This window comes from Hylobates moloch, unplaced genomic scaffold (assembly GCF_009828535.3).
Source record: "Hylobates moloch isolate HMO894 unplaced genomic scaffold, HMol_V3 SCAFFOLD_1, whole genome shotgun sequence".
NCBI lineage: Eukaryota > Metazoa > Chordata > Mammalia > Primates > Hylobatidae > Hylobates > Hylobates moloch.
This window is the reverse complement of record NW_026652276.1, coordinates 30,558,902-30,584,566: the sequence shown is the minus strand read 5'-3', so window position 1 is coordinate 30,584,566 and position 25,665 is coordinate 30,558,902. Positions and strand designations below refer to the sequence as shown.

The 25,665-nt window shown below is 36.7% G+C and overlaps 1 protein-coding gene across 7 annotated transcripts in view; it reads right to left on the bottom strand.

The window, feature by feature from the left end:
• Positions 1-25,665, bottom strand: part of ERBB4 (erb-b2 receptor tyrosine kinase 4) — a 1,173,590-nt gene that overhangs the window by 53,056 nt on the left and 1,094,869 nt on the right. For all 7 annotated transcript variants that reach the window (XM_058438803.1, XM_032754659.2, XM_058438808.1 and 4 more), the window contains one exon: positions 1,845-2,000. In XM_058438803.1, the coding sequence (XP_058294786.1) occupies positions 1,845-2,000 (156 nt within the window). The remainder of the gene's footprint in view (positions 1-1,844; positions 2,001-25,665) is intronic.

Genomic DNA, 25,665 nt, shown 5'->3' with positions numbered 1-25,665 from the left:
GGATAACTTTCTGTAGTTCTTAATTAACATTCAGTAATTAAGTTGCTAGTAAATATTGTGATTTACAATATTAAATCTAAACATCTAATACACATTCTTCTAAAAATGTGTTTATAGTTTTTTCTCAAAAAATGAGATTTGTTGTATTTTCAGTTATCCCTTTTCACCCTCACACACATTTTGGGCCACCAGTACAATGGATTCTTTCTATACTTGCCCCCTCCCTTCTCCTCTCACATAATTCGGCCACTAAAAGGCCTAAAATCATGAATTCCAAAGTTAGCATTGCTTTGTTTTCCAGCTTCAAGTGACCCCTCTCATCTTGGTTAGCCAGTATTGAAAATACGTACCATTTTCAAAATAGGAACTATATAAAAGAATGTGAAAGGATCAGCACAAATCTATCATCACTACAAGAAAAAACAACTCAACCCACATATCCTGCTGATGATGGGTCAGCAGAATTTGTTTCAACTATGAAGGGCAGCATTATATAGCTGGGAATATAATTAGATTCTATGGAATAAAGATAAACACTTCTACTTTGCAGTTGAAAGCTTAAAACTAAATAGGCCTTTGAAATCATGAGGTTGGCTGCTCACCAAGGTGACACCAAGGTAACTCTATGACAGAATCATGGTATTCAGTGAAAGGGAACAGAAGACACATTGAAAGTAATTCCCTATGGGCAAGGAGTTAGCAGACTTTATGGACTATGGACATTGTGTTAAAGAAGTAAGTTTAAATCACAGGTAGCTTGATAAAGACTTAATGGATACCAAGCATTTAAAGCTATAATGAATCTTGCTTTAGACAAATCTTATGTCTCAAATCTTATGTTCTCAAGACAAGTGAAGCCATGTGATTTATAGACTTCAATTTCTGTGCAGTCTTATAGTGAATTTCAATGCTGTGGTCACAGACTACTGCAATTTGGTAGTAAACAGGCAAAATAGGGTAGTTTTAAAAATTTTTGTGTTATTTTGCCTTGTGATGAAGTTAAGCATTTGGAAACCTATCATTGCAAAGTATTTATAATATATATTTGGATGGCCCATATGATAAATAAGGCATATAATAAATATATGTATATGACATGAGAATAACTGGGTTTTTTTTTGTTAGAGTAAGCTTATAGGTCACCATAGGCTAAGATTGCATTTGCTTATTTCATTTGGGCTGCCTGACCTTAGGTTTCACTAGGTGAAGCTAGAGGGACCTCCATATGAAGTCTAGTCCTAATAGTTTGGCCAAGAAAGTCAAGCTAAAGAGAGGGTTAATGAGGAAATACAAGACATGGGACTAAGCCATGGATTGAAACCATATAGTGGGTGAAAGACTCAGGAACGCCGTTGTCAGGCAGAGGCTGAGCCTAGAGGGTCAGAAAAGGTAGACGAGGCAGTGGCTCTGTTCAGGGTTCTTTGTAGTACCTAAACTTTAGTCTATGAGGAGAAGCTATGTTCTCTATAAGAGTTAGTGCTATGGTCTTTAGATCAGTGGGACAATTTCTACAGCCATGTGTTAAAGTTTAATTTCTAGAAGCCCTAAGGATCAAGGATCCACCCACTTCCCATCATTGGACCTAACATGAAGGTCACCTGGGTACAGACATGCATCACCTTATTTTGGCTACTTTTGAGAAACAGAAGCTGGTAATATATGATATATATGATATATATACACACACATATACATACCCGGGGCAGGAGAAGAGGCAAATGGTAGAACCAAGGCTTTATAATCTCCTAAGCTTCAGGCTTATTGGTTTCTTGTATAAAGTATAAGGAGATAAAAGGATATTATACTATATTTTCAAGCAAGATTGCTCTCAAAAAGATACCCACCTTTCCTCCATCAGCATTGTACTCTTTTTCATCTCCTTCCAAGAGTCTGGCTAGCCCAAAATCTGTGATTTTCACATGGTTTGGAGATTTCACTAAGACATTACGGGCTGCCAAATCCCGATGAACGAGTCGTCTTTCTTCCAGGTACATCATTCCCTGAAAAATATCAAGTTCCTTAATGATATGCAGTTAATGCCCAGGTTTTTCCACTTTTCTAAAAAGAAGTTTCTTAGCCTTCAGTTGGAAGTGCCTAATTTTTTAAGTGAAGCCAGAATCCCAGGATATTTTCAAAATTAGAGAAAACCTGATTTTTGGGGAGAGCAAACCACAAACAGCTTTTGGTGTTTTCTCCCTAAAGTCCTATGAGACAAATGAATTACTTTCACATGAGCTATATGTTAGATCACTATTTTCCCAAGTGACTTGATATCCTTTTGCAAACTGTTTCTTTAGTGAGGTGTGCAGGTGTTGTAGTAGATAAGCTAACATATGCTTGGATTGACCCACATATTTGTAATCATTCCTTCTCAATAACTTCTGCTTCATCTTCCCCCTAACACATCCAAACAAACACCTCTGTCCATAATTTTTAGAAATATTTCATTTGAAGTTTAATGGTGCCAAAATCACCATTATAGATTCTATGGAGGCTGAAGAATTATACTATTCTTATTATACTATTATATTATACTAAGAATTATACTATTCTTATTAATTATGCACAGAATGAAGTATATACCCTAGGAGTCTTACAAACCTGTAATTTTTAAGAAGACTTCTATGGTATCAGTAGTCATTATGAGAATCCATAGTGAAATTACATAGTTTGTAATGACACTGAAATTAGCCTTTAATATTTTACCTTTATAAAACATACAGGGAAATTAAAAACAAAATTTGTTAGTGTTTAGCAGCAAGAGACATACCTGGCTCTCCTCACAATAAATCCATATATAACAATATATAACATACATTATGTATTAATATCTATACAAATTCAGAAAAAATAATCCAGAAGAGTAATAATTACTTTATTAATTGTACTTCAGTACTAGGTAAACTAAGAGTTGCTAAACATTATGTTTAACAAAAGAACTTATCTAAAACTAAGGAAATAAACCTGAGGCCGAGATTAGAGTGAATATATTTTTGTTGAAGTGTTAGGGGAAATTCTATATTTGATGATTTTTGTGGTAAAATGATCACCGTTTAAAAATAGAGTAGAATTTTTATAAAATGTTGAAGCATACTCTCATGCCAATTGCAAATCAATGCTGTTGGCAGTTAACATTACAACTGCAGGACTTTGAAGAATTAATGGTTTCTAATATCAAAACAAAAGCTGTGGAAAACAGACACATAAATCACACAGGTCAAAAAATTATGAACCGTATGCCTGGTGTAGTGTAAAGAGAAGATTACTTCAAACAGCATCATGAGCCAAACCCCATATAAATGCACATTAAACACAACCAGTGGAGATACTGCCTGATATGGTCTAAGCAGTCAACAGTTGGGTGACACTGTGTGTATTAGTGTTTTCTGAAATCAACTTACAACCGAGATTTATGGGGCCTTTGCCCTCTCTCCTAAACAGTGCTTTGTGTTTGAGTACATTAAACTAGAAATTCCTATAATAAAGTACCTCTGAGAACATATAGCCCTTATATGACTTAGAGGATCAAAAAATAAACAAATACATGCATTGCCTTGGAGATAGAATATTTTCATATCTTCCCAAGTAATTCTATCCCTTTAAGAAATGTTCATGAGACATTCATTGTTCTCTTTCTTATCACCTTCATATCAGAACATGGAATATATGTTGGCAACAGGCTAACATGGACTATGTGCTGGACTATTTGCCAGATACTGAGAAGACAAAAAAGATTCAGATAAGGTCTGTATATTAAAGGAGAACAGAAGCTAATTAATAAAGTGGGCAGATAGGGAATAAAAACTTGAACGGACTGACGTGATACATGCAAGGCATTTAAAGAGAACTCTATTCTGGGGCCCTTATGTAGTATAGCCTAGCAAGTATGCATGAGAGGAGAGACTTCAAGCGGTACCAAGGCCTAAGTAAGGGTTGAATGATGTCTCCCAGTTGGACAGAGTGAGGGTAAAACTGCAGGCAAACAGAACAAGCACAGGGGTAGCAGTTAGCAGTACCATGGCGTACTTGCACCAAGATATGCAATTCTGTATTTTTAAAGCATAATGTATGGGGGGGCGGGGACAGTGGTGAGCAGTGAAACTGCAAACAAAAGAAGAGGCAGGGTCCAAGAAGAGTCCCTTATATGTCATGGTAAAGAACCTAGACTTTTGTAGTTCATGCAGTATACAATTAGGTGATGTGGAAGTTGTTTTAAAAAGGGGAGTGAGGCCGGGCGCGGTGGCTCATGCCTGTAATACCAGCACTTTGGGAGGCCGAGGTGGGTGGATCGCGAGGTCAGGAGATCGAGACCATCCTGGCTAACATGGTGAAACCCCGTCTCTCCTAAAAATACAAAAAATTAGCCAGGTGTGGTGGCAGGCGCCTGTAGTCCCAGCTACTCGGTAGGCTGAGGCAGGAGGATGGCGTGAACCTGGGAGGCGGAGCTTGCAGTGAGCCAAGATGGCACCACTGCACTCCAGCCTGGGTGACAGAGTGAGACTCTCAAAAAAAAAAGGGGGAGTGAGAGATTATTGTTGGACCTTGAAAACACCACTCTGGTGTCAGGACAGAGAATGGATTGGAAATCAGTGTAGCTGAAGGCAGGAGCCACTGTCACAATACAGAAGCAAGGTGATGGGAGTGTAAAATAAAGGTTGCAATTTGGCAGTCCATGGACTACTTCCATTTTTCAGATTTTTTTTTCTTTACTCCCCACACTGGGTGTGGGTCAGTTATTCTCTTTAGCTGAGACCAACTGTACCCCAATGAGGGCAATCCGACCCCATTTTCCAAGATCCCACCACTCACTATTTCTTCCCAGGAGTTCTGCTTCCATCACTTACAACACTCGTCTGCTCCTACGTGTAAGAGTATGTGAATCTTTAACTAAACTAGGCCAGAAGGAATACTATAAAGAGGATAATGTCAACGAATATTTATAAAATAATCATCCTTAGTATTTGTTTGAACAATGAAGAGAGAATACACTGAGAACAATTTTGTTTTTAGACTTCTGTAATTTAGGTGGATAATGATCCCTTGAACCAAATATCATTCTAATAAAAATATCATTTTTATATTTCTTAAACTTATGCAGCAAGAGTGACATGTACTTTGCCAGTAGGGAACTAAGGCACATTCACCAAAAAATGTAAAACTCTGCTATGATCTGAATGGTTTTATGTCCTTCCTCAAATTCGTATGTTGAAATTCTAGCCCCCAAAGTGATGGTGTTAGGAGGTGGGGCCTTTGAAAAGTGATTAGGTCATGAGAATAGAACCTCACGAATGACACTAGCAAACTTATAAAAGAGACCTTCGAGAGATCTGTTGTTTCTTCAGCCATGTGAGGTTATAGGAGCTATGAACAACCAGGAATCAGGTCCTCAACTAGACACTAAATTTTCTTGCACCATTATCTGGGACTTCCCAGTCTCCAAAACTATGAGAAATAAATTTCTGTTTATGGTATTTTGCTATAGCAGTCTGCACAGACTTACACTCTAATGACATACTCTACAATACAATAAAAATTTCAAAAACTCTGAAAGTTCTTTGAAATTCTATACACAAAGCCTCAGCAAGTGATAGACTATCCTGAAGCTAAATACTATTTTTCCAGAAAAGATACTTTCTTCAAAATAATGAGAAATCAATTTTTAAAAACTAGGTGACAGTCTCTAGACAGTTTTCCTCACCCACCTGACCATCACTAAAAGCAATAAGAACATAAGTATCTATATCATTACCAAACCATCAAAATACATGTTTATGGTTGCTTTGTAACTATGAAACATCATTATGCAGACGCATGCTTTCAAATCATTACTTACTAAAGCCACCTTAGTCCTACTTTCACACCCTGAGAGTGTTGAATCACCTGCGGATTGCTCTAAACAGTTTTCTCTCCATCACAGTCATTACATAGGATTTTCTGACCGGAAGTTCTCATTCGAGTCACACTGTGTGCTAGGTTCCTTCGAAATGAAATAACTCTGCAAATTAGAGTGTCATGCAACTCTTCGAAATGAAATAACTCTGCAAATTAGAGTGTCATGCAACTAAGGTGGCAGACAATTATTAGAAATAACAATGACAGAAACAAACTGGATGAAGTCACTGGAAGTTTCAAGATGAACAAATAAAGGTCATTCATTATGATGCTCTGTTTCGTGGGTAAAGAAACCTCATACTCTGTGCTTTAGCAGTTCCCATATCCACGTCAGGCCACCTTGAGTAAAGTAAATTACGAGAAGAAGAATACTGACAGCAACCACAGTTGACATTGACCCAGTACTTAGAACACAGGGGTCATTAAAGTAAATGTTGCCACATTGGTTGGTTAACTTAATCCTATGAGACGAATACTGTTGACGTATTTTAAATATGAGAAAACAAAGGCTAAGCGAGGTCAAGTTACTTGCTCCAAGTTATCTAATCAGGGATCCCCAACCCCTGGGCCACGGAGCAGCACCGGTCTGTGGCCTGTTAGGAACTGGGCTGCGCAGCAGGAGGTGACTGGCAGGTGAGTGAGCCAGCATTACTGCCAGAGCTCTGCCTCCTGTCAGATTAGCGGCGGCGGCATTAGATTCTCATAGGAGGCTGAACCCAATTGTGAACTGTGCATGCGAGCGATCTAGATTGTGCACTCCTTATGAGAATCTAACTAATGCCTGATGGTTTGAGGTAGAACAGTTTCATCCCAAAACTATCTCCCCTGCCGTGCCCCTACAAAAACAGTCCCTGGTGCCAAAAAGGTTGGGGACTGCTGATCTAGCTAATGCATTGTAGAAGTTGGATTCAATCCCTTGCTGTGGGGACTCTAAAGTCTACATTATAAGCCTATCTTCTCTCTTAATGGGTCACAGGGTTATGTGGACATGGAGAAATTAATGAACATATTGGTCAGTTTGTTTTTTTTTTTTTTTGTGACAAGGTCTAGCTCTGTCATCCAGGCTGGAGTGCAGTGGCATGATCAGGGCTCACTGCAGCCTCAACCTCCTGGCCTCAAGCAATCCTCCTGCCTCAGACTTCTAAAGTGTTGGGATTACAGGCATGAGCCACTGCATCCAGCCACTTGAAGTCATAGAGCTTTAAAAGGCACTAGTACTTTGGCAGAAAAAAAAAACTACTATCTGGTGTTTCTGTGAATTTCAGGACATAATGCAAGTGACTGACTTATTTTTTTAATTTATATTTTAAACTCAGTTAAATTATAGCATCTTTTTGTAAGTTCGCAGGAATCTGAATTATGCAAAGTAGAGACTGTTCTTATTTTGGTCACAGAGAATGCAAGATGGTAGAGTGGGTATGAATGTAGATTCTGTGGTCAACTGCCTGTTTCAAACCCCAGCCCTGCCATGTTCTAGCCCTGTCACTCTGAGAAACTTATTTAATCTCTCTGTCATCATCTTCCTCTCCTCGTCTCTAAATGGACATAACAGCACCTATCCTGCAGGTTGTTGTGTGGTAAATTAGCATATGCAAAACACCTAAATAGCAATTGGCATATAGTAAGTGTAGAGCATGAAAAGCTTTATTACTGCTCCATGGATAGCTATCAACAATCCTAGAATGCACAAGAATTACTTACCCTCCTTAACTTTAATTGCCTATTTCAGAAAATCTGTGAACCTCAGCTAATATATCACAGTGGGTGTTTAATAAGTGTTTGCAAATGATGATACATATACTTATAACCTACCCATCATGATTAATGTGTGAATACAATTTCAGAATTATTACTATTCAAAGTATTATTTCAACAATAATTCATCCGAGGATGCTGTCATATAAGAAGAAAGAAAAATTAGGAGACATATTAAAAGATTTGGTGCCCTCTATAAATACATCACAGACTCAAGAATTTAGTGAAGATAAAGGTCACGAATAAAACGGATCTAAAAGGTTCAGTGCCGTAGAATGCTTTCTATGGGTTAATAAAATAGATTTTCTATACCAAGATAACTGCCACTTATCACACACCATAGAGGGAAGTTTTTGAAAGAAGTGTTTTAGGGTTATTTTGTCTACTTCATGATCCAAATGCCACAAGTCTGATTTTGTCGAAACTATTCAGAATTTACCATTACCTGAACTATTCATAATCTTACCATTTTTCATACCTTCTCTGTAAGCCCTAGTAAGTTTTCAAAGAATGCATACTTAGTTCATGTTTTGCTCACAGCTCTTAAAATGTGTAATCATAGTAAATACAAGCTAACTAGAGAAAGTCAAATTGTATGCTTCATTTTCAGAAATGAACTTTGATATAAAATCCAAGGAAAATTGTATTAGAATTGAATTCAACATTTTAATCTCTAGTTAGAATCAACTCATATGAACTGCTTATGGAAAAGAACAGAGAATGACTTAATTTTAAAATAATGGTATTGACAAAAACCTAGCCATGACCTTCTTTTCAATCTTATGATATGTGAATCTCAACAATCTGGCAAAAAGCATTATTTTTGTTTTAATTCAATGTGAAAATGTATTTTGCCCAGCTGCCGGAAGCTAAAGGAAGTCAAGAGAGACTGGACTATTTCTGACAATAAATATTTGCTTCTCACATATTGGCCCTGCGACAATTTCATCAAATACATGTGTGGAGCTAAAAATTTCAAGCTGCAGTAAGCTCTCACAGGCATTAATCTCCAGCATTAATCTCTAGAGTTAGCAAGAGAGCATTTTTTTTTCTGTTTTCATTCTAATAACCTGAAGCTTTCTTAATAACAGAAAGCTTCAGGAAACCTAACTTCAAATGAAAATATCTCCTTTTTTCTACCTTTCCTTCTAAAAGCAATTCTATCCCTGGGGGAAAAAAGAATACAACTATAATGCTTACTATGGTTAGGGCTAAGGATATAAGCATGTTCAAGGAAAGAAAGGGATCTTTTTGGATGAAGTAACTGATTTTATCCAAATAGTGCATAAAGGGAATATAAGGGGGCTGAGTAATGGAATCAACTGAGGGATCTTTTTAACCAGCAGAAGCTGGTTCATGGCAGAATAGAAAGAACACAGAGCTGAGTGTTGTGAAACAGAAGTTTTGGACATATTGTTAACTAGGTTTACGGCCACAGGTACTCATTTCACCTCTGCTATAAAAGTGATGGATTGGCTGAAATGATCTCTGAGGTTACTGCTAGCTTTAAATTTTTATTCCATGATCGATGAAACTGTAAAATATATCTATCTGAAATATTAAATTGTGGGCCAATAATAGACACAGAGAACAGTAAAGAGGTAGAGTAGATGTCCCCCTTCAAATATTTAGTGAGAGTCGTGAATATGTTTTAGTAAAAATCATCTTAGTGCATCCTAATTTTAAAATCCAAAAACACTGGCTACTTACTAGCTATGTGATTTTGGTCAATTTATACAACATTTGTGTTTCACTTTCTTTATTTGTTAAATGGGGGTAATAATAGTATCTACCCTGAGGGTTGTCTTGAGGATTCAATGGCTTGAAATTTAGAAAACACATGAACATTCATTATAAGATACCATGTATTTTTAAAATAAATAAGCACAAATTTATCTTATTAAAAATATAATTTGACCACTTTAAAGAAAAGGCAGCCAATTGAAACACCTGTTGGTTACTCAGCACTGTTAGGTGCAATAGCTTCTCATTCTGCTTGTCCCTGAATGTTCTTCCTATTATTCTATTCAGAGGAAGAAAAGCAGATTCATACGGCTGTCCTGAGCCAGCATGGAGTTAACACTCATGGTTAATTCTCACACTTCCAACTGTAGCCGTGATCTTCAAGAAGCCTGGTTAGGTGGCAGATCTTAAGATTTTGGAATATTAAGGACAACCAAATTTCTGTCATTTTAATAATATATAATAAAAATTATTGTTTGCTATTTGAAATTTATTTTTCACAGATAGTCCCAAAAATATATTTGAGAGTGTGTGTGTGTGTGTGTGTGTGTGTGCATACACACTTGCATGTAGGAGATGCTGTGGTGTGCTACCCAGAAACCTCTTTAGGACCTGGACATTCAGCTGGAAGTTTTGGCTGTTGATGATTCGTCTCAGCTTCCTCACTCTTGGGATGTTGACACTCCAATGCTCTATCTATGCTGCAAAGAAAAATAGCTACTTCCTGGACAGACTTACAAAATTCTGGTCTTATGGTTCATTTACTCCATCCACAAACATGTATAGCGTGTCAGTTACTGATGTCAGGCAAATTTCAAGTTGTTGGAGACACAGTGAAATGCACAAATAGTTGGTTTTTAAAGTGCCTCCAAAGGCACCGTCCCTTGAGGAATCTAGCAAAATTAAAGAGGCTTGTTTAAAAGCCTTCAACGTTTATCATGTGGAAGAAAGTGTTTTCTCTTCACTGAATTCATAGAGCACCCATTTTCAAGATTACATTCAGTTTTGTGAGTTTCATATATGGCTTGTAGTCTACTGAGTATACTTTTACGTATATGGTCATAGAGCATAATGGTTAAGATCATTGCTTTTGGAATCAAGCTGCCTGCAAGATAAATCTTAGTTCTGATAAGTTTTGTCATGCACTAGGTATCACCTTTGGACAAGTTATTTTACCTCACTGTACATCAATTTCCTTGTCTTAAAATAGGAGTACTAGTAGTAATACAGGCTTCATTGGGTTCTTGTCAGTTTCCATATACAGAGGATTTAGAACGGTCACTGACAAATTAATAAATGCAATTTTAAAACTGCAATCTTTATGATGGAATGTGGGAAAGCAAACCCTGCCACATTTAGGCTAAGCCTCAGATGTTGGTATTAGTCTCCCAGGGGTAGAGAAGGGGAAGACCATTTACAGGTCCCTGAGGCTGACAGAGATAACAGAATTTTTTTCATCCTTGTTCCATACATTTTCTTCAGAAGCTTCATTTACCACTCATCGCAAGCTTTTAAAACATCCGTTTGAAGAACAGCCTCCTTGGGGCTTGAAAGCCTTCTTAAGAAAACCAAAAAATAAATAAATGAAATCAAAAACAAAAAAGTAAATTAAACAGCATGTGTGAAAAGCCTCTGCTTTCTCACAACATTGTGAGTAAAAAGCTCATCTGCCTGCATCAAGAGAATATCAAGCATGCTACAGTTTTTCTCCCTTTGATCTCTTGCCAATATGATTACAATAGGAGAAGCGAATCGTGTAGTGTCCGAACTCTCGCAGGGAGGCGTACTTAAAGTGGATTACTTCTACTCCTTAGGCAGCTGATCAATAAAGATGTGGTCTGCAATGAGAATGGAGATGTCTGTGGGCTGTAGTAGTTATCCTCTGTGTCACTTCAGAAATTAATTAAAAATCAATGAAGTGTGCAACCTATTAATACAGCAACCTCTAGATTAATAGAAGCTGAGCCTTTCTCTGAGCATACATATTGTGCAAATGTATTCAGAGACTATAGAGAGGTGGTTGAATATCTGACACCTTAGTAATAATTGAGCAGGAACAGATCATTCCTAGTATTTTGTAGTTTCACAGAATTGCATGCTACTGGTGGAAAACCATAAAGCTTAGGGATAGGGATATGTATATACAATTTTCCTCCTTAAGCTGATTATATCAAATTTTATGAGTTATCCTTATTACAAAGCAAAACTTCTGCCATCATATAGACCTAAATAATTTCAATAACTATTTTCTTAAGTAAGTGTGGTTTACTTATCTATTTGTCCAGGCGGTTGAGTTTATTTATAACTGCTGAATATTTTTATGTAAGTATCTTTGCATTAAAAATGTGAAATTCCTAGAGCACTAAAGGCTCTTATGCAACTTGAGTATCCGCGTCAGGGGTTGAAAAGTGTGTCATTCAATCCAGTTCTGCCTTGTCTCATTTGGATGGCAATGGGCTTGGCCCCACTATGCAAATATCTGCCCAACACATGTAAAGCTCGCAAAAGTGGCACCTACATACTTCCTTCTGGAAGTCACCCAGCCACTTCCAAACTTCCTGATCTGCCCCATGCCCTCCTTCCTCAGGCTTGCTCCTCTCAAAATCCTCAGAAGGATTTGTACCATGGCTTCTGTTTTCATCTAAATCCCTTACTGTTGATTTGGATGCCCATTTTGACACACATCCTTGTTTCTACCTTTGCTTTCTTCCTCGGAATTCCAGGGCTTTGCTTCCATCTAGTTCCAGCATAAAGACTAAGAGAAAGAGACTCCTGCTTTGCACCTTGGCTCATTTTCTAGCCTAATATTACCATAGAAGTACCAGATATCATCACATTACTTAAAATGTGAATCATCTATCCTTAATTATTAAAACTGTCAAGAAATTGTCCTGGGAGAGTCTGCTGTCATTACAGGCTTCAGGACACATGTGGTGATATAGTAATAAGACAAATTTCGCTGTTTCTTGGCCCAACCTGCTTGGAGAGCACCTGTAGCTCCTTGCCTCTAAGATGCCTTTTGCAGATATTTCTGGGGTTCGCCAGGAACCTCATATATGGCTCATGGATAATCTTTCTTGTTTTTTGTTTGTTTGTTTTTCAGGACTCTTCACTGATATCTGCAGTTGCTGAACCCACAGTTGAAGCTCCTGTGGAAATGCTGATATCTTATTTGGGGCTGCTATCTCTTGATGCTCCAGAAGCTGCAGCTTATAATGTTTCAAACTATTGCAATTATGCCCTTCCATCCTCCTCACCATGTCAGTGCTCTGCTGTCTTCCACACAGCCCTAGGGAGGAGTTCTACCCTCTTCTGAACTTCGTGCTTTATTTTGTCCTCCGCTGTATTAGTAGCTATTCTTGTGTCCCTAGTAACAGTCTCCTTAAAAATCATCAGTAACTTGAGATACTCATTCCATAAAGGCTCAGATCTAGTCCAAGAGGTAGCCATGGGAAATTGACATTATTTCTCTTTGCTTCAGTCTCCTCTTTTTAACCATGTGCAATTTGCCATCATTTCCTCATTCTCCTTTACCCTTCAACAGACATGCACACATATCACGCACATACACTGAACCACGTTTTCACTCAGGTAGCCAAAAAAGCCCACAAGCAACTTGGCTCTGCTTGGCCCTCCAGCTTCTTTTCTTGGAATTCTTCACCTTGAACTCTATGGCCAAGCAAAGCTGAAAACCCTCTAATTTCTTTTGCCTTTATACTTACTATTTCCTTTATCTGGAACACCCCCTCACCATACACTGCTACACTCTTCCTGTGCTACAGATGCACGCTTGGTCAAATTTAACGTTTCTTAGATCACAAATTAGATGTCATTTCCTCCACAAGATCTTCCCCAACTCCTAAATAGATTGGGTCACTCTATAACATAATGATAATGTCCAACTTTATCTATATCTATAGACAAATATCTATCCATCCATTCATCCAACCATCCATCTGGAGCTAAACCCTGAGATTATCAAGCATTATTTTAAAAAAGCTTTTTGGATTTGCAGCTAAATCAAAGTTATTTTATGATCAGAAAGAACATAAACTTGTATGCTCAGACTTTATAAATGCTATATAACAAATTACCCAATGCTAACAAACAGTTTCATGTAGAGAGTAGATAAAGCACAAAGCCGAAATATATGTGTGTGTATACACACACACACACACACGTATATATGTGTATTATATGTATGTATATACCTGTATGTATATGTGTGTATATATGTATTGAGATTTATTTATATATACATGTGTGTGTGTGTGTATATATATATATATATATGAATCTCAATAGAGCACTCATCTATTGACTTGATTAATTTGTCAAACTATTTTTAAGAGAATTAAACACTAAAATGAGTAATCGAAGTAGAAAGCTATATTTTTTCGGCTTGTTCAAGTCTGAAAAATAAAGATTTTTTTTTTTATCTTCTATTCTTCACTTCAAACCTTTATGGATGGTTGAGTGCCTGGACCTGTGAATGGCGTGTTCCTGTGGAGATGACATAACTCAGTTTGACCCTCCTCACATTTACCAATTTCACCACGTTTGGGGACAGTCAATAAATAGTAGTCAATTGATTGATTGATTTCCTCCTCTCCCTACTCCATTTATTCATCCTTACTCTTTCTATTGCCTTTCGATCAAGAGGTTTGGGAAGAAGAACTTCCCAGCAGTAATAAATATACTAGCAAACATAACCTCATAACAATTAAAGAGGAAAAGGTATAATAAGTTTTAATATTATTGGCAATAATTTTCTATTGCTAATGATGATTTTTATTACATTGTCCCTTTGCTTTTTATTTTTTAGTATTAAACATCTGTTAATTTTCAGGCTTACTTGCGTATGTGTTGCAATTTTTAATTCTGGAATACTATTTGGGCTTTGGGCTAAATGCTATCGGTTTTCCCACAATTGTTAGGAAATTAGGGTATTGTTCATGCACACTGACAATGTGAAATTTGAAAGCTGACCTCTTCTTTTGGTCTCTCCAGTTCACAGATTTATGTGGTTAATATCTCATATGAAAGGAAGGTTAAAAGCACATATCATAAAAACGGTTCTAAAGGGTCATTTTTAACCCATTCCTGTTTATCATTGACATCTGGGGGAGTGGAGTGCAGGAATGAAGAGTGATTTCTGGGACAAGACTTCCCAAGCTTCATTATCAGCTCTGCCACTAACTATACGCAGCCATAGGCATGTTAGACATGTTAGTTACTTAGTCTGCCAATATCTTCATCTATAAAATGGCAACCATAATAATACTTACTTATCTCATAAGGTTGTTGTGAGAATTAAGTGAATGACTATATGTAAAATTCTTAGAACAGTTAAGAGTAAACACTCAATGTTATTCGTATTATGTCGTTTGTCCAGCACCTTGCATTACAGATGATTCTCGTTTTCAAAAGTTCAGTTTTTAAGTAACTTGAAATTCCCTCAGATTCTAAGCATAAAACACACTTTTATACTTAGAATCCCAAAGACCATCTATCAGCTGCCAACCACATCTCCTGATAATGCTGTCTTTCCTATAATGGTTTAATTTCAGCACCCTTACCATCTTTAAAGTTTGTGGGGTTTTTTTTTGTATACTTTCATTTCTGTGTATAATTATCTGTATAACAAACATTTCACTTTAATGTTTAAAAGATATATAGGGTAGAAAATGGAAATGATAAGAAGAATTTAAAAATCACTAAAGAGAATAAAATTGGCTTATCTTTAGCCTCCACTGGACACTCATTGAACTTTAGCTGGATGACTATATATTCATTAGAACAAAACTTAAGTACATGGAGAAAAGCTGTAAATATATAACTGTACATGAGGTTTAAAGGTAAAACAAAATTAAATATTTTATGTTACTCTGAAGTTATCTATAATTGAATCTCACTTATAACATGTAAATCTACCATTCACATTTTTAAATTTTTACTTTTGCTTCTTAGAAATACATTACAAATGAAAATCAGGGACACCTTATATTTGTGTATAGGTATGCATATTCCATTAGGTTATCAGCTATTTAAAGTTACAGGAGGAAAGACAAAGTATCGTTTATTTTCTCTTGATTACTTTCTAGCTTATTGCATACATAATATACATTGTATATACAACTCACTCTCTATGTAGTTGAAAAGAATAAAGTTTCCTTGTTTCTCTAAACAATCTTTTATTGAATAGAAATTATGTGCTGGGCGCTCTGCTAATTGTTTTACATATAATATGTTATTTCCTTCAAGCTGTTCATTGTCTGCTGTGAGATACATACATGGACACCAACAGATTACGCAAAGGATGTGTTCAGAAAGTACCGAAAAAGGGAAATGTAGCATATTCTGTGTTGATTACAAAAAAAAAAACTAACAAAAGAGGTGGAATTTGAGCTTGATATTGAATGAAAATTAAATGTTTAAATTTTTGGATAAAATACAGTAGGAACATTCTAGACATGATAGAAAGCATGTAGAAAGGATAGAGTTCTAAAAGGTAATGGTATATTTAGACAAAATAACAACTTCTTTGAGGATAGGATCTAAATTGTCAATGGCTAGAAGCGCCAAAATTAAGTGTCTAACTTAATTGTGATTACCTAACATGACGTGCACAGCAGTTACTAAAAGTCTTGATAAAACGAATTGATTTGATCAGATTTGGCAGTTGTGTGGAGGACAAACAAGGGTAAAGCACATTCGAAAGAATCAAGGAGATCAATTGGGATCCTATAATACTAGTTCCAATATCAATGGTTTAGTGTTTGACTAAGACAGTAACTTGGAGAATTAAGTTTAGGTTAGAGCAGCAGACAGTTATGGGAGCTTATCAATGAGCTTAAACCATAAGACAGCGTGAGATAACTCAGATATTTTCTTCCAGGGAAAACACCGTTGTTAAATAAGTGAGTGCCACAAAAGAATCCCAGAAAAAGTGACCAAAAGTAATGATCAGATTTATAGGAGAAGAACAAAGACAGAGTGTTATTTCTTGTGGAGTTGGGAGAGGATATGAGAGAATTTTAAGAAGGTAAAACACTAGTGACAGTATCAAATACAATAGGGACGTAAAAAAAGATAACAGAAGGGGGACCTTCGAATTTGGAAACGGGAATATTAGCAACCCCGTGAGTCACTAGATTGCAGTGGACTCAAGAGTGAACAAGGATTTGAAGAATGGTGGTCCACAAAACAACAAAAAATTAATTAGGCTCTTAAAAATAAATGAGGCCAGGCACGGTGGCTCACGCTTGTAATCCCAGCACTTTGGGAGGCCGAGGCGGGCGGATCCCGAGGTCAGGAAATCGAGACCACGGTGAAACCCCGTCTCTATTAAAAATACAAAAAATTAGGCCGGGCGCGGTGGCTCACGCTTGTAATCCCAGCACTTTGGGAGGCCGAGGCGGGTGGATCACGAGGTCAGGAGATCGAGACCACGGTGAAACCCTGTCTCTACCCAAAATACAAAAAATTAGCCAGGCGTGGTGGCGGGCGCCTGTAGTCCCAGCTACTCGGAGAGGCTGAGGCAGGAGAATGGCGTGAACCCGGGAGGCGGAGCTTGCAGTGAGCCGAGATTGCGCCACTGCACTCCAGCCTGGGCGGCAGAGCGAGACTCCGTCTCAAAAAATAACAAAATAAAAAAATAAAAATAAATGAATACATAGGCTGTCACTTGAAAGAGGAAGTCACAAGTTTGGGATTGTTTATTCCTCCACCCCCAGAGAACTGAAATATTTATATGATGCATGGAAGGAGCCAGTGAGTCAGGAGAGATTGATGATACAGGTTGAGAAGAAATGATGGAGAAATGTTCCAGCAGCAGAGATGGGATCAAATGTTCACGTAAGGAGGCAGGCTTTGTAAAGGAAGAGACATTTCCTCTGAGATAGCAACAAAGGAAATGTTGGAATCTGGAAGAGAACAAGATGGGGGGAGCTAATGTTTTCATACCAGTATTTTTCTTGGTAAATTGGGAAGCACTAACATAAGTTGAGGATGAGCGGAAAGCTGGGGTAGAGTGAATAGTTTTGAAGTGGCCAAAGGAGGACCATTGGTCTGATTTCACTCTGTGCACAAGCACAGCAGGTGTACATGTAGAGTGGGGAAGAAAGCTCACGTAAGATCAGGGTAAAGATTACCAAAGAATACTGAGGCACAATATAAGATAAAAACCATAACTTTGTAATTGCATCACCTAGCTAGAGTATTTCATTGTCCTCAGAAGCACAGAGATATTTGGGGTCATCCAGAGAAGATACTAGTAAGTGAGACAGGAGGACAGAGATAAGGAAAAATGAACAAAAATAATTTTGCAGAAATGTAACAATGCTATTTGAAAGTGTCATGTAAAAGAGTTTTAAGAGTTTTATATATATAAAGTCTTTTTAAAAACTCAGAATGGTTTTGGACATTAGTATGAAGTTTGAAGTTAGTAAGAAAACTTTTGAAGAAGAAACTATCACCAACAAATGCATGGGACCTGAAAAATTTATCTCATCTAAACATTTAAAAAATAAAATCAGTTACTCCAGAACCATATTTTTAAAACTTAATTTTAAGCTTAATATCAAAATCTAAAAGTATCAGATAACTTTATAGAATCAGATGAAAAACTGTATTCTAAAACAATGTGACTGAATTAGGTTTTTTAAAAGCAAACTAAAAAGGTAGTCTTTACTATTTCATTTATTTATTTTAACAATTTGGCTTCCAGTAATTCCATCTACATTTTTAGTTATAAATGACCCATGTCTCCTACTGGATTTAACTTTCATCTTTCATATATTTTTGAAAGAGGTGAAGATTTTTTCCACATCACAATATACTAACATTTAACATAAGAAAACTATAAACCCTCTATAAAACACTGAAAGAGTAATATAATGAAGCAACATTCACAAGTCCTGGTACTGCATAAATGGATTTAATGAAACCAGTGACCTTGTGTTACAAAAATTGGTGGGTTTATTTTGCTGTCAAAGTGAGTTTATTTGAATCATAACTTCTATATTCCTGTACAATTATGATATGTTTGGCAAAGTTGGACTACCTTTATATGACTTTACAGTATTCAATTTCATTTTAAAAACATCTAATGCAAATTAAATACTTTCATCTTTTATGACAAGACTTAGCTCAGCCTGAAATAATCACTGTATTAACGTTTTTTACCCATTCAAATAGTTCAATTCATTATTAGAAAAACAGCAAGCATCCCCAGCCCGTCATTAAGTCCCACTGTTTTAATTACAAGAAAAAAAATACTCTGTGGAAGGCTTTTGTGAATAATGGCACTGTAAACACAATCTTATACAAAGATATGAAAATAAAACGGAGTGGAGTTTTTTCTCTACCTCAATATTCTAGTAGAAATACCATATTTTCTGGCAAAAAAAAATGTAATGCCTGTTAAAATATAATGGTTCTTTCTTTGAATTTAGTCACAAAGAGACACTGCTTCGAAATACATGTTACTTTCTACTATTTGGAAACACATGAAATCTGCATTCAAGGCCAGTATTTTGATTAAAAAGTTCTACATCCACTGGGATTTAGCAGACTTATTTTTGACTTCTGACCAAATTTAGTTCCTCTTTCTGCATATTGCGGTTGCATGTAAATGTTTGCCAGTGTCAGGAGATTCAAGCTATTCAAACGTTAAAATTAAGTGCTACCTAAGATTTATTTAAAACTAAAACCCAACTTTTGACCTTAGGAATTAGAATATTTAAATCAAAGTCTGTACAAAACTGAACACTTCATTAAGAATGCCTGTTAAGAGAAACATGGCTGGGGTTTGGTGAGTAAGGAAGAACTTCATCATATATTTTGTTTAGGCTTATTATTGAGACAGAGTCTCGCTCTGTCACCCAGGATGGAGTGCAGTGGCACCATCTCCACTCACTGCAACCTCTGCCTCCTAGGTTCAAGTGATTCTCCTGTTTCAGCTTCCTGAGTAGCTGGGATTACACATGTGTGCCACCACACCTGGCTAATTTTTTGTAGAGACAGGGTTTCTCCATGTTGGCCAGACTAGTCTCAAACTCCTAACCTCAAGTGATCCACCCGCCTCAGCCTCCCAAAGTACTGGGATCACAGGTGTGAGCCATCGCACCCAGCCCATTATTATTTTTAATATAAGTAAGAACATATCACAAAGGTAGAGTCTGCTGGATTTTCCAGCTTGAAGAAGGTGAATCTAAATCCAAACAGTATTGGAGAATAACTAACTTTGAGCAAGGTGTTTGAACAGCCATTTATGATTTTTTAAAGATGACAAGGAAAATTGTATGTATGTACATCTACCCAAACGGATACACACACACACACAATTACACACAGAGATAATGCAATACAGATTATGAGAAATGCTAATGAAGGTGCAAAGGCATATAAACACATGGGGTGAAATATGAATTCTGAATGGAGGAATTAGCAATGTTTCTTGAGAATGGAAATTGAATTACATTTTGAAGGACCAATAAAGGTTAGAATTCTTAGTACAGCTACAAATGCATTACAACCCCATCAATTTACACTTTTAAGATTAAGCCCAAGAATAGGTAAAATATTTTCTGTAAAAGGAATTACTTTAATAAAATATTTATGTAGAGCTACCATAGATGTCTGTTAACACTGAGGTCATGCATCTTCTTTCTATTGAGACAGTTCACTAAAAGATATGCAGTATTGAAAATTGTAAGAGATTTTAAAAAATTAAAGGCACATTTTTTGTTCTAAGATATTTAAAATCTCTTTGGGTAAACTATGATATTGAAGTATACATGCTCAATATATTTCAGTGTTCTCTATTAAGACAAATAAATAAATTTGTTAATTACTATTCTATTTATACCTCTAACATCAACTTTAATCATCTTTACAAATTAAAATTATTTATGTCTAGATATTAATACCGATTAGTACCCAATAGTGTACCTCCTACAAGCAGCTTGATAAGTAATATTTAAGATATTGCTGATAATGTTTCTGAATTTCTATCAGAACCTTTTGGCTGAACTAGATAAAATTTACTTAAAGATAAGTTGCATTTTCATGTTATCACAGTATTGTCCTGAAATGTTTTAGACCGTGTAATATTAGTAGCAGAATATTGAAACTGGTATAAAAATAAGATGTTTCCTCAATAGTTTGTTTTGTAAAATTTAATATTTTGTATTTCACAACCAGTGAAAAGTTCAGCTACTATTTTTATCTATTAACATTTGCAGCTAAGGCATAGAGTTTTATTAAATTAGGAAATGGTTATTCATTATAATATAACCATAAATTGAGCTCTTGCTCATGAATGTGCTAATTGTTCTTTTCTGCTGAGGACAGTAGCTTATATTCACTTTTAAAACTCAATAGACATAGTTCATATGCAATTTAGATTAAATCTGAGTATGAAATGGAAAGCACACATACCATCTGTGAAGAAATACCCTTATCCCTAATTAATATGTATCATGTATTATAGCCCATTTTATTACCGAAGACAAGTTATAAAACATAAAGTTGAGTTTAATAAAAAGAAAGCTAATTTAATGGGAATGAGAAATTGCCTACAAGAATATTGTAGATAATGGATACAATAGTCTTTGCCTAAGGAAGGATAACTTGATTTCCATGTAAGTTAGAGGCCTGGATATAAGTGTGCTTAGAAAAAGAGCAGAACAAGCCTCTGGAGGCTAACTAGAGAATTAACATTCACCAAGTGTTTATTGAGAATCTACTATATCTAGGTACTATGATATAATAGCAATAACTTATATAATGAACACTCATCTAGCACTTGCTAAATGATAAACACTGTCCTAAGCAGTTTACACAACCCCATGAAGTACATACTATTATTATTTCCATTTTACAAATAATTAAACTAAGGCACAGAGATGTTAAGTGACTTTCCCAAAAACACACAGCAAATAATAGAGTTGGAATTTTAACTGAGGCAGCCTGGTTTCAAGTCTAAGGAATACATGTGCAGAACTGGGATTAGAGAAATTATGAAACTTGGTGAGCCTATAAGAGAGCTAATGGAGGTGGGCAGAAATAACAAGACAGGCCAGGCGTGGTGGCTCACGCTTGTAATCCCAGCATTTTGGGAGGCCGAGGCGGGCGGATCACGAGGTCAGGAGATCGAGACCACGGTGAAACCCCGTCTCTACTAAAAATACAAAAAAATTAGCCGGGCGTGGCGGTGGGCGCGGCGGTGGGCGCCTGTAGTCCCAGCTACTCGGAGAGGCTGAGGCAGGAGAATGGCGTGAACCCGAGAGGCGGAGCTTGCAGTGAGCCGAGATTGCGCCACTGCACTCCAGCCTGAGCGACAAAGCAAGACTCCGTCTCAAAAAAAAAAAAAAAAAAAAAAAAAAAAAAAAAAAAAAAAAAAAAAAGAAATAACAAGACAGAGAACTTGATGTGGGATAAGGCTGGAGGAGTATGCAAGGGCAAACCTGCAGGATCTTGGAGGCCAGGCGCAGGATCTTGGAGGCCAGGCTCAGGATGTTGACTTTTATCTTAAGGGTGAAAAAAAGTCTTTGGGATGTATAAACCGAGAGCCTGGGAATAACATGATTGGATTACATTTTGAGAAAAATCTCATTGGCTACAGTGTGAATGATTGATTACAGAAGGAAGATAAAAGTAAAAATGAGAGTTAAGGGGTTATTTCATACTCTAGGAGAGAGATGATGGCAGCCGGGACCAGGGTGGTGCTAGTAATGGTGGTGGAGATGGAGAGTAGTAATTGATTTGAAAGAAATTTAAGAGCTACTATCAACATTACTTAACGTCAAATAAAATAGGAGCATGAGAGAGAGGAAGAAACAAGGGTAACTTCAGTTAGTGCTACTGATTGGATGGTGATATATGCAGGACTAATGTTTATATTATTCAGATTTCAGTTTAAATATTATGTCCTCAGAGAGGCCTTCTCCAACTGTTTGAATTAAAGTATTATCCACCCCTCCATAAGTCTCTAAACCCTTATCCTGCTTTATTTTTCATCAGAGCACTTATGACTACCTGACAATATATAGGCGTGCTGTTACTTGCCTGTTGTCTGTTTCACTGACTACAGTGAAGGCACCACGAGGAGAAAGAATTTATCACTCATATTCATGCTGTATTCTCTACCCTTTAGAACAGTGCCTTGCATATCTTAAGTGGATAATCAATATTTACTAAAGGAATAAGTGCATCAACATGAAGCCTGTCAGAATATGTACGATAGTTAAGATTGTGGATCTGGGTGAAATCTTTCACAGAGATGAAAGTGAAGAAACACACGCAATAAACAAAAGAAAAACTGACGGAGACAAAACTGAGATGACAAAGTTAGGGGCATGGAAGAAGGTCCAGCAAAGAGCAGTGCAGCGGAAATACAGAGTTTCAAACATGGAATGACTGTCAATGTCAAATGCAAAATGCTAGAATGGCATTGTAAGAAGAGGACTGAAAAAATGCCATTAGGATTGGCATTTAGGAGGTCGTTAGTGATATTGTCGATAAAAGTGTTTTTTTTGAGACGGAGTCTCGCTCTGTCGCCCAGGCTGGAGTGCAGTGGCGCGATCTCGGCTCACTGCAAGCTCCGCCTCCCGGGTTCACGCCATTCTCCTGCCTCAGCCTCTCCGAGTAGCTGGGACTACAGGCGCCCGCCACCACGCCCGGCTAATTTTTTTTGTATTTTTAGTAGAGACGGGGTTTCACCGTGGTCTCGATCTCCTGACCTCGTGATCCGCCCGCCTCGGCCTCCCAAAATGCTGGGATTACAAGCGTGATCCACCGTGCCCGGCCTATTGTCGATGAAAGTTTTGCTTAAGCATTCAGGACGGAAGTCTGAATAGTAGTTTGGACAGGAAATTGGAGATGAAAAAGGAAAACAGTATTTGTAGACTACTCTTTCAAGAGGTATGTCTATGAAAAAATGAAGGGAGACAGGGAACTAGCGAGGAATTAAGGGAGACAGGATGTAGAAAGAAATATTATATAAGGGTTGATACAGAATCCAGAAATGTTTCTTGATGGTGGTCATGAGAATTTGGTCAAGAACCTAACAAAAAACAAAACAAAACAAAACAAAACAAAAGCCCAACAATTTCTAGCTAGGGAAGTGGTGGGGAGGGAACAGCAAGGGGAGGAAAGGGGAAATATGAAGCCCTAGCTTATGAGCTAAGCTATAGTAAACTGGTTTAAACAACAAAGTCAAGGTAAATGCAACCTCTGGCAGACCTTCCTATAAGAAGGGTCAGTAAAATTGTTTATTCCTCTAGGCTAACATAAAGAACAAGTTTTAGACTACTTAAGGCTGTATAAAAGGATCCTGTCTCAAAACCAGACTTCGAAATAGTTTTCTTAATAGTTCCAAGTAATTTGTCCTGCCTAGCTCAAGTGCTGGGCAAATAGCAGGTACTCAAAAGTATTAGATATTGGAAATATCAAGTTATCAGGAGTAAACTTCTATTAAACTTGGCTTGTTTTGTCTTATCATCACCATCATATTTCACTGTAAATAGAAATTTTAGAAAATTTCTTTTTCATTTGTAATTATTTGAAGTGATATTCCTTCCAAGAAACAGCTTGGAGGAAACTATATTCAGCACTCATACACACATAATTGCACCTGATTTGAAGATGAACAAATACATTTCTGCTTAAGAATTTTTGGTTTCTGTCTCATATAATACATTTGTAATAAAAATAAACACTTTTTTTTTGAGACGGAATCTCGCTCTGTCGCTCAGGCTGTAGTGTATTGGGGTGATCTCAGCTCACTGCAACCTCCACCTCCCAGGTTCAAACAATTCTCCTGCCTCAGCCTTCTGAGTAGCTGGGATTACAGGCACATGCCACCACACTCAGCTAATTTTTGTATTTTTAGTAGAGACAGGGTTTCACCATGTTGGACAGGCTGGTCTCGAACTCCTGACCTTGTGATCCACCCGTCTCAGCCTCTCAAAGTGCTGGGATTACAGGTGTGAGCCACCGCCCCCAGCCAATAAACTCTATTTCTAAATGCACCCTATTTCTTACCATTTTCTTCAAAATCACTGTGTACACTCTTTCAATTATTACCCCATATGCCCTTTAATGGATGAACTGAATATTAATACACTAAAAAAAATTAAAATAGCTCTGTTACCAACTATCTCAACCTCTAGCAAATTATCTATATTAAGATGATATTGGCCAAAATAATATTGGTATATAAATATTACCAGATAATTTCTTTGAAAATCTTCTTCAGGTCTGTACATTTCATAGTATAGAACCTTAATTACATTTCAAAGACACCATACTAGTTAGGCACTTCACTGGGTTTTACCTGAAATGGTATCAGTGTCATGTTAAATAATTGATTCTAATAATAGTTTGTTATTGAATACCAAACAATTGAAATCAACATAAAATTTTATTGTAAAGTATGTGTGATTCCATCTCAACAAAATGATAATTATGTCTCTCAGAGTTTTTTAATATCGTTAGAAAGAAGCCATTGAAAACTGAATTATAGGACTTTCTCCTTCCTTTTTAGTATATTGAACTCACACAAATCACCTTTAATTTCTTTTCTCTACTACCAGATTGCAAGGAGAAAATTCGAAGCCTAGCTTCTCAAGGATTTGCTGTTTCTTTATTAATTGTTATATGTGCCTTTCATTCAAAGTACTAGGTAATGCTTTCAGCAATGAAATGGTAACACTTGAAGAAAAGGGTAAATTAACACCTGATTAAATAAAATTCATACTGCTCTCATTTAGTAAGAGTGAAGTTAAATTCATGTCTTTAAAGTTTAAGGTATCTCAAGTCTTAAGCTCATTTTAAAAGCATAATAAAAATACTAAAATAGTAGATATTACTCATGGTCACTACGTAACACAACTCCACAGAGCATTATTTACATAAAAATTTTGGTTTATTTAATTTCATCATGCTTACAACCCCGCTTTAAATTTTTTTGATGTTCCTCTTTTTATACTGTAGTACTATTTAATATCTTCAATAATGAATTATCATTTTAAAAAGAGGAAGAGAGAAAGGAAAATGAAACAGCACATTAGAATTAATAACATGTACAATGTGCTTTTGACTACATGCACTAGACATATTTTCAAATGAAAATCTCTAATGTTTTCTTAAATCCATTTCATAGCATTAGAGTGCTTTGGATCATAACTCCATGGACAGACATGTGTTATAAATCAATACTATTATCTCATTCACAAGTCTGTAGCAGAGAGGCAGACATGGATCCCAGGA